Here is a 9,860-nt window from a genome sequence, read left to right as displayed (position 1 = left end):
ATTCCTTTACTAATTTTACAATATCTAGCAATATGACCCTGTTTACCGCATCTAAAGCACGTGAATTGTCTTGTGGGTTTGTCTGTTTAAGAAAATTTGCTTTGTTGAAAGGTTTTTTCCTAAATGTGGGTTTGTATGTATGGTTCTTACGATTTTCCATGGTTTTATGACGATTATCATGGTTTTGTCACATTGACGTTACGGTTATTGTTTTCTTGGTTTTCTTTCCTTTAAAAGAATTTCTGTGATGATGTCAAATTGTTGACAAAAATTTCCTAATTCTTTCCTAACTGTTTTCTCTCTTTTTGCCTTTGGTAGGCGAGTTTTTCATCTTTGCAAATTTTCATTCCAACTTTCTGGACAAAACTATGTAATTGTCCATAAGTTAGATTTTCGATGGTATAGTACCATCATATTGTTTCCTAATTTTTCTTCTACCTTTTCACTAAGATTTTGGGTAAACCGTACAAAATTTAACCTTCCAATAGGCTTTGTTACTATCAGCATTGCATACCCTAACAAAAATGTTTCTTTATACCATCTATAATCATGAAGGGCTTTGCATTTTAAGTTCATTAGTGCAGCTTGACTTTTGTTTTTACATTTGCGGGGTCTCCTACAAAGTGGAGAGTTATCGTAAAAATTAAGGTATTCACAGCATCTTGAATTTCATTACCATCTTATCCAAAATTGGTATTCCATTATCATTAAGTTTGATTGCGGTAAGAATTTCACTTTGGTTTTGTTCTTGTAGGTGGCTATCCCACCAGGATTTGAGAGAGCCAGTGAAGCCAGCTACCAAAAGTGGGCTATGGCTTGGTCTGTTGAACTATGTTTAGTCCTATAGGCATTACTGACCATAGTCATTTGTTTAAGACCATAATAATGTTATAATCAGACATGCCATCTATGTCCCATTCATAGATAGAATTGGCATTGTATTTCTTTGTTGTATTTGAGAGGATTCTTCCAAAACTAAATCTGGGCTAAGCTCTTGGATAATACATTTTCGGAGGTTTTTTCCAATTCATGTTGTTGATTTTGAATAGAATGACACTTAAGGAAGTATTTTGATCATCAATTCCTGATGATTTTGATGAATCTGTTTTACCAATAAATTTATATGTTTAGAAGTTTGGCGTGTCTGGTGCGACAACACTAGAGAATTCTTCTTTTATCTGGTTGATTTTTCTATGTATTTCTTGCATAAATTCTTCTTTGTTGGTTAAAGTTTTAGTGTGTTTGGAGGTTTCATGTGGAATAAATAAAGGTTTGTTATCAACAATTTTTAGTGGTTTTGACCTTTCGTCGATAGGTTTGAGGATGGGTTTTGCAACAACATCTTCAATTCTATTTAACTGTTCGCTAATAGTATTCAAACATTGGTTTGCATAATTATTTTGTTGATAAATATTTTTTATATCATTTCCTGATATTTCATTTAAATTTTCTTTGACTTTAAAAGGTGAAGCCTTAATTTCTACTCCTTTATAAGGAATCATTACTTCTGTTAAAGGTGGTTGAATTGACTCTATTTCTCTATCTTTTCCTCTTGCGATTTCCACGTTTGTTTTTGTTTGGACATTGATTGTTTTTTCACTATCAAACCATTGGAAGAAAGGTAAAAGAATTTGGTGTGTTTTCATAAAGTTGTAATAATTTTGTTGAATTACATCTCTTTCTTTTTTATTGAAGTTTTTGAAGAATGTTTCTCAATTTCTTGATTATCTTTTGAATAAAATCATTTTTAAGAAGTTTTTACAATATCAAATTTTTCAATAATGTTTAACTCTGGCAAATCTGTCATTGGGAATAGGTTGGACATTCTTTGTGATGTCTCTTCCCCATCTTGTTGGAGGGTGTTTGAACTAAAATAATAAGGTTGTGGTAGGTTGAGGAATTATCAATTCCTTGAATATTTGTTTAACTTGGCTAGGTCTAGGGGGGTATCTTACTGAACAAGAAGATCTCTTTGTTCAAGAGGTTCTTTGGGATTTAATCTATGAGGATAAGTGTAGGTCATCAAAACTTATTATTGGAGGCCTACTAAACCTAATCCAAACACTTCCATCAAAATTTCAGTTATGTTTTCGATTTCTGTATTTTGGATTGGTTGGGTTAAGGTTTAGGAATTCTCATTTCTAAAGGAATAACTGCGTTAGTTAATCCCCAAGCCTCTGTAAAGTTATTGATCCCAATGATCGTTTTAGGAACTGTTATGTTTGATTCTGTTAAATCAGTTTGAAATACACCGTGTGACCTTTTTGGTCATGATTAATGGCTCTAATTTCAAAAGCTGATTGCATTACTTTATATTGAATCCTATAAATGGCTCCATAGGATGGTTCCCGGTTTTAAGTCATAATTAAACGTTTTATATTTAGTTAAAACGTCTAGTATTTTTAGTCACTAAGCAGACTGTGAAATCAGGATAACAATTGAAATAAATTGGTCCATTTGACAGGCTGGATTCTATTGTTCCTAATAGAGAATCTCTAAATCTTAGCCATCTACAATCTCTCAAACAGGCAAAGATGGTAGGTCCAAGCCTTAATGCTGACAGTTTGATTCCTATTTGGACAAGTCCTATATGAAGATAATTATAACTCTTTTTGTATTTTTTAACCATTTCTTTAGATAATAATTGAGTTATTTGAGTAGAATTGTTTATCTTAAGAGTTTTTTCTTCTATTTTAATAATGTATTTTAATTTGTTTAAAGGGTTAACTCTATTGAGACTTGATAATTTTCCTTCTTTGTAAACATATGATATAGAAATTTTGGGAATGTTCCACTTATTAAAATGTTTTTGTAAATCTTGAGGTCTTATGACCTGTTTATATTTTTGTGTACAATCATGGCTTGTTTCAATTATGTTGTCATTTTGATTTATACAAATCTCTTCTTGATGAATAATCTGTTCATCTCTAGTATTAGAACTGGAAGTAGACATTGATCTAGAAAAGTTTTCCATTTTGTGAATCACTTATTTCTTTCCCTACAGTGGTTGGTCAATGGGACTTACAACGGTTAGATCCTACAGCCCTACACAACCCAAAAAGACTCTGTACTCAAAATAATTAATAAACAAAATTTAAACAATCCTAAATCCTTGCCTCCTCCCTGACTCTGATACCAGAAGGGACACACAGTGTTATTTCAAACTAATTTAACAAGATCAAACATAGCAGTTCTTAAAACGATCAACTGGGATTAAATAACTTTACCAGATTATTTAAATTAAGTTGGTCTTTGGTACAATATATATATATATAGAGGCTAACTGTGTATATTAAATTCAACAATTTGCAGTCCTGGTTTTCTATTAGTCTTGGGCTTGTAACGTTATTTGTTGTATACCTGGGCTTTCCGATATGAGGAGAGGCCCATTAATATAAGATCTCAGGTCCAACAAAGATACCAGTGGACCGCTGCTGCACATGAGCACCCTCTCTCGTCCTCCTAAAACCCTGAGACCCTGAGTGAGAAACCTCACCTCACCTCAACTCAACTCAAGCTCCGCCGAGTACACTCAACGTCAACTTAGTTTAAACTCGGCCGATTCATACGTGATGCAAGTACTCTCGAACGCGTGTCGACTCAGTAGGGTCTTGAAACCCTCGATTCTCCTAAGCTCGCCTGAGATACAAATCTTCATTTCATCTAACAATTGTCCTCAACAATGGCAACACCGCGACACTTTCTCTTCTTATTCTCCCTGCTTATCAGGTAATCGCATTTCATGGTTGTCTTTTATTTTTGCTTATTTAATTTTCGCCTTATAGTGATGAAAGCTAGTGCAAATTATGGAATCTTTTTGGATGCAGAGTTTTTTTATTCGTATTATATTTGATTGCCTAGAAACCTTAAGAATTGGATTGATTTCTGAAGGAAAATCTGTTACATGAAAATTTTGTTATTAACAGTCTCTTTGATTGCGACTTAAATATACTTAATTTTGCAGGGATGATTCAAGGAAATCGTTTGCAAATATCAACAGACCTACGGAATTCAATGTTGACATCGAGGGCTTACTTTTCAGCGGAGGTGAAAAGCATTGAGTGCAATCCCTCAGGTTCTTATCAAAGTTTTGAATGTGTCTGTGATTGGTCTTGGAGATTGTTTAGTGATGTGATATGTGCTTTGTATTGTTGGATACAGAGACTGTGAAGGAGCTATACGATAAGATGCTCGAATCTGTGAAAGTTAAACGATCAATGCCGCCAAATGCTTGGTTGTGGTCTTTGATTGAAAACTGTAAAAATCATGATGATATCAAACTTCTATTCTACATTTTGGAGAACCTCCGCAGATTTGTTAGTTCTGGAGTTCATGGTTTTTGTTTTTTAGTTTAAATTATTGTTCTTTTGTAATCTACTTTTTAATCAGTTGTGCTGGAGTTTTTTATATAATTGGGTTTGGTTGCAGAGACTGTCGAATCTTCGCATTCATTCCAATTTTAATTGCAATCTTTGCCGGGAAGTTGCTAAGGCATGTGTTCGTGTAGGAGCTATTGATTTTGGTATGCCTTGGGAATGTGTGTATGATGACTTTGCCTGTATTTTTTTTTCCTAATGTGAATTAATATCCATTGTACTGATAGTTTCTTTCATCTGAACTAGTTGTTTTGCCTGTTCTTGGTTTCATCTAGTTTCTGAGAGATATATATTTTAATAGCTAGTTGGAATTTGATGTTTGGAACTTTTGACTTGCAAGCTTACTTAAAAATACTTTAAAAAGCTGTGTAGTTTATGGTCTTCAATATGTCAGTGACATTAGTTATTTATTTATTTTTAAAGGAAAGAAGGCTTTGTGGAAGCATAACGTGTATGGATTGAGTCCTAGTGTTGCGTCTGCCCATCATTTACTGGTATTAATGGCATTCAACTCATCTGTTGGTTTCAAATTCTTTTGACACTGCAATTTTGCATATTGTAATTGCCTGCTGTGATTCAACTGCAGTCATTTGCTAAAGATCACAAGGATGCTAAACTCATGGTGGAAGTTATGAAACTATTGAAACGCAATGATTTACCATTACAACCTGGAACAGCAGACATTGTTTTCAGGTTTGTTGGATATAATTTATGGCACTTTCCTTATTGAGTTTTCTTCTGCTAAAAACTTCCATGTGTTCGGTGAGGAAATTATGTCAAAGTCACACTCAGATTTGAATAATCCTGAAGTCCAAAAGAAGTTTTCTGTCAAATTTTAACTGAATTTTTTATCATTGTCCAATTTTTGAGCCTAGCAATCTCTTGCATCTTTCAATCTGGAATGCCTTCTAAAGTTTACATCTCTGGGTTGTTATCTGGGTACATGCAGTAGATCAAGTTGTTATTTGAGTAAACCATCAATATCAGCATTTCATGTGCCTTTAGTCTTGTTGGATGTGAATCCCTTGGATAGTTGAATCTTAATTGTGCCTCCATTGCCATCATGTAACTAGCTTAATTTGTGGGCTGCAGACTTATTGATTACTGCTAGACTTTCACGTCTGCTAAATTTTATTATCCTATCTGTCATCATGATTATAATCTTATATTTTTGATTGAACACTTGTAGAATTTGCTACGACACAGATGATTGGGACTTGATCTCCAAGTATTCTCAAAAATTTATCAACTCTGGAGTAAAGTTGCGACAAAATACGTTCAACACTTGGATGGAGTTTGCTGCCAAAAGAGGTGTGAACAATTTCTCAATGCTTTTATTTTTATATAACTTCAAAGTTCAAATTTGTTTTGATTTATTATGTCTGTTAGACCAGTTCATTATGAGGTTGCAATATTGGTATTTAAGGTTGGAAGTTGCAATATTGTTATTTAAGGTTTTGGAGGTTGGGAGCGGGAGAGGTAGGTGTGTGGGGTTTTTCAACCAATTAGTCAGTGAAAATGTTGCTAAAGTTTCTCAACCTAAATGGTTTTCTGCTTTTGCATCTTATCACACTTCTTTTATAGTGTCTTGATTTGTGCCCCCATGGGCACCCTTTGTTGACAAGAGGTTTTGAGTGTAGAACTCGGTTGTCATCCATTGGCCATTTGGTCTGTTGATGGATAATTCCTTGTCAAACATCCCTTGCATCTGATAATTCATAGACTTACGAACTTATCATTTCATGTCATTTGGTTAAACATGGCCTATGTTTCTTCCTCAGTGTGAATTCGCATCTAAGAGTTCCTCTGGCTGAAAGGGATATTTTCGCTTATGCCTTAGGATTAATTCCTCATTTCTAAAGAATTTCAAGTTTCTGACACCCAGGAGACACCGAGGCACTGTGGAAAATCGAGAAGTTGAGATCGGAGTCCATGAAGCAGCACACTCTTATGACTGGGTTTTCATGTGCTAAGGTAATAATTCTGGATTATCTATAAAAGTGTGTTGTTTCAGTATGAGAATTACTTTTGATATGTAAAGTGTAATGTCATATCACAGTGTGACTTTTTTCGCTGGCCTTTGGCCTGATCAAGTATGTTTTGATACAGCTCAGTGCATGACTATCTTTCTCTCATTGTTGTTTTCTTTGCAGGGTCTTTTACTAGATCGCAAGCCTGAGGAAGCTGCTGCTATCATTCAAGTTCTTAATCAGGTAAACCAGGTGCCTTTTGCTTGGTTATAATAGAACAGAATTTGCAAATATCATTCCCTCCAAAACATAACGGAAAATGTACCTTTAATAAATTTAAAAGGAGATTATCATTTTAAGAAACATAATGGAAAATTTCTTTCTTTGCTGTTCTTTAAAATGTGAGTTTTATTATTCAACGCAATCATTTAGGGCCTGCTATCAATACAAGTCTATTTACTTGCTTGCATCAAGATTATATTTGCTGGGTGGCAAAAAATCAAGGAGGATATTGGTCAGGCATTAAACTTACATTTTTATAATATTATATTATAGTATTTGGTGCTTTGGTATTGTATTATTTTTAGTGTTTCATCGTTGCATGGAAGCATTATATAACTTCACTATATGCCTTCCAGACTTTATCTGATGCAAAGAAGTCGGGTATTATGGTTGAACTTCAGAAGCTGATAAGTGACTGGCCTTTGGACGTTATAAAGCATCAAAAAGAGGAGGACAAGAAGGTTTGTCTTGAATATTATATTTATGCTACTATCTATTTCAATAGTTTGTATGTAGCTAGGAGCTAAGCTTACTAATTTATTATCGTTCCATTCTATTGAGCAGGCATTAGCTACTGCTTTAAAATCTGATATTCCTGCCATGGTTACCACTCTTTTAAATGGAGGCTTAAAGATGAGTGTAAATTTAGAAGACCTGACAACGAAAGAAAGTATTCTGGCTTAAAGTGCAAGTCAATGAAAGTGAAGCTCATCATTTCCAAGGGCTCCATTGCATCAATCAAATGGAGAAAGGCCATTTTTCAGGCACAAATAGCAGAGAAACGGCTCTTCAATTATTGCACCTTTTACAAATGACACTTAAAAACTCCCCAATTACTTTCTGACTCCAAGAAAAAAATCTCATTTAATGTTTTCTGGATGTAATATTAGAATCATTGAATTCAGCCATAGCTTTTGTTCAGTTCCATGTTAATCAGTTCTTAAAATATTTCTGGAATCAGGCTGTAGACTGGGGTAGCCAAATCTAATTTCATTTTGAATGATTTTGTATCACATTCATTTCAAACTGGGTGCTTTCTTTGTAATAACACAAAATTGTTATTTTTTGTTTATCTCGTTCAATTATCAGAGTACAAATCCCGTTTTGCCCTCTAAATTATCTGGGTTTATCATTCTATATTATGTCCTTTTTAAGTAGTAAATTGTATTAATAGTACACATGATCAGTGTTTTAAAACCTGCCCAGCCGATGGAACTGGTTTAACTGGGCCTGGGACCTTCATCGGGTTGGGTTAACAATTTTTCTAGTCAACAAAAACTCTAGAATTTGGAATAATAATCGGTTGACGCTAGCATTGGTGAGAGCTAGTCGAATAGATTTTCTAGGGAATGGGGTTTAAGGGATGATTGAGATTGTATTTGGTATGTTGTTACTGCCAACTAGTCGGCCGTCGACTAGTATTTAAGGCGTGTTTGCTAAATTTTAAACCTGTAAGAACTTGACGGATTTTTAAGAGTGTATTTACTGAATTTTAAACTTTTGGTCAAACCGGTTAACTTGGGACCGGGCAGCTTTGCCGGGTTTCACCGCGGTTGGTTATAAAACATTGCACATGATTTTAGTTACTACAGTGATTGATCCATTTTGAAGGATTCATAAAAACGTTAGAAGACAGCACAATCTACTGGTGCAAAATAAACCGCTTCGGTGCCATTGCGAAGATCATATGAAACATAATAATTCCTCTGCTGAACATTTCCAAGTATAGACAAAGGATTCTTAGACCTCAAAATTGCAAGGCACCAAACCCCAGTTTCCACTTCTTCATATGTGGTCTCTTTCGTGAGTATCAGATCAGTTGCATTTAAATGAAATGTTACATCTGGTTGCGAAACCAAATCCTCAAAAGAACCTTCAAAACACAGTTCCAGTTCTTCCCCATAATTTCTCCTTTGCGGTAAGTTTATTGCTTCACTTAATGCATTCACTAAAGCATCAAACGCCTCTCCTTGAAGTAATGTGTATGTGGTTCCTGAATCGATGATGAATCCTCCTTGTCCATTTTCTGTTATATCAAAAATCCCACTTGGGATTTGTAGCTTTTCATCACCAACACTGATTCCTTGGAGAGTCAGATAGTAGTATTGGTTGTTTGATCCAATTACTAATGGAGCTTGGCCCCCGAGAAATTCAGTTTCTGATCCAAAATACATTTTGCTTCTTGTTCCTGACCACTGATTATTTGTAGGTATCACCATACAGTATGCAAACTTTGTATAGTTCAATTGAGAGACTAACGATAATGGTCGTCGGGTAAGTCCTACAATCCCAGTTTCATTTCCTATGACAGGTCCAGATGCATCATCAGAACAACCAAAAATCAAATGATCAACATCCATAGCATTCTTATAATCATCCTCGAAGCTAAATTTGTCGACAGAAAGGGTTCCTGTCGTAGTTAATCCGTCGCCATATTTTTCTATGTAGTAGCAAGAGCCCTTCGTGCAGAGTCTCTTGTTCATGTTTAGGCTATTGCAGGAGGGTGAAAAACATGACAGTTTCTTGTAAGAAGAAGACTTAGAGGGGTCAAAAGTATGTGGAGTTTCTTCGTGGCGTTGTTTGCGCGGCAAACATTTGACCCAAGTGAGTTCACTTCCAGTGTCTGCTAAAGCATATACTTGTCTCGGAGGAGTGCCTATATAGAATGTCATAAAGTACTCACCATCATCAGGAACAATGTTGGGTGAAATATCGCTGATTAAGGAAGGTGAAATGAGAAAATGGAAGCGATTGAGACGTGAAAAGGAGCGATGAACTGCTGATCGGATACGATCAGAGGTGGTAAGAGAGTGGTTGTGAAAGGGTGATAGATGTGAGTTGCGGTGGATCAAACGAACAGTGAAGCCATCAATATTAGTAGAATTTGTAAGGTGTGGAGTTGATGGAGGAATGAAAATGGAAATTGTAAAGAAGAAAATGTTGAGAAAGAGATACAAGCAAGCCATAATGTATGAGAGAAACCAGGAGCGGAACAGTACCTTTTCTATACATGGCGCTTAGAGAGACTATACAAATTTAATACATGCTGGATATCTGCTAGAAATAGTATGGAAAAACATCAAGAGTGTGAAACACTTTTTGGCATAAAAAATAGTAAGTCTAAATCATTTGGCTCAACTAGTACAACCTGTTTTTAACCAAGACCTTCCCCCTCTTAGGCATGTCTCATTAAAGGATTCTCAGAGCTTGAAAGAAATATAGATGTCATTTT

General features: G+C 35.1%; 2 protein-coding genes across 2 annotated transcripts; one reads left to right on the top strand and one right to left on the bottom strand.

Annotated features, from left to right (window-relative positions):
• The first annotated feature begins 3,441 nt into the window (after positions 1-3,441).
• Positions 3,442-7,312, top strand: LOC116110843. Its single transcript, XM_031397058.1, has 11 exons — positions 3,442-3,729; positions 3,965-4,075; positions 4,162-4,316; positions 4,429-4,522; positions 4,800-4,870; positions 4,963-5,069; positions 5,566-5,687; positions 6,262-6,350; positions 6,530-6,589; positions 6,985-7,089; positions 7,193-7,312. The coding sequence occupies exons 1-11, from the start codon at positions 3,573-3,575 to the stop codon at positions 7,310-7,312; spliced, it is 1,191 nt and encodes a 396-aa protein (XP_031252918.1). The 5' UTR covers positions 3,442-3,572.
• A 941-nt stretch (positions 7,313-8,253) lies between these two features.
• Positions 8,254-9,594, bottom strand: LOC116110829 (aspartic proteinase CDR1-like). The gene has a single exon (XM_031397047.1). It carries the CDS (start codon positions 9,592-9,594, stop codon positions 8,254-8,256), a length of 1,341 nt encoding a protein of 446 aa, XP_031252907.1.
• Positions 9,595-9,860: the final 266 nt, after the last annotated feature.

The sequence above is a fragment of the Pistacia vera genome, unplaced genomic scaffold (assembly GCF_008641045.1).
Source record: "Pistacia vera cultivar Batoury unplaced genomic scaffold, PisVer_v2 Contig615, whole genome shotgun sequence".
Classification (NCBI taxonomy): Eukaryota; Viridiplantae; Streptophyta; class Magnoliopsida; order Sapindales; family Anacardiaceae; genus Pistacia; species Pistacia vera.
Note: the sequence above shows the minus strand (reverse complement) of the source record. Positions and strands in the feature narration are given on the sequence as shown.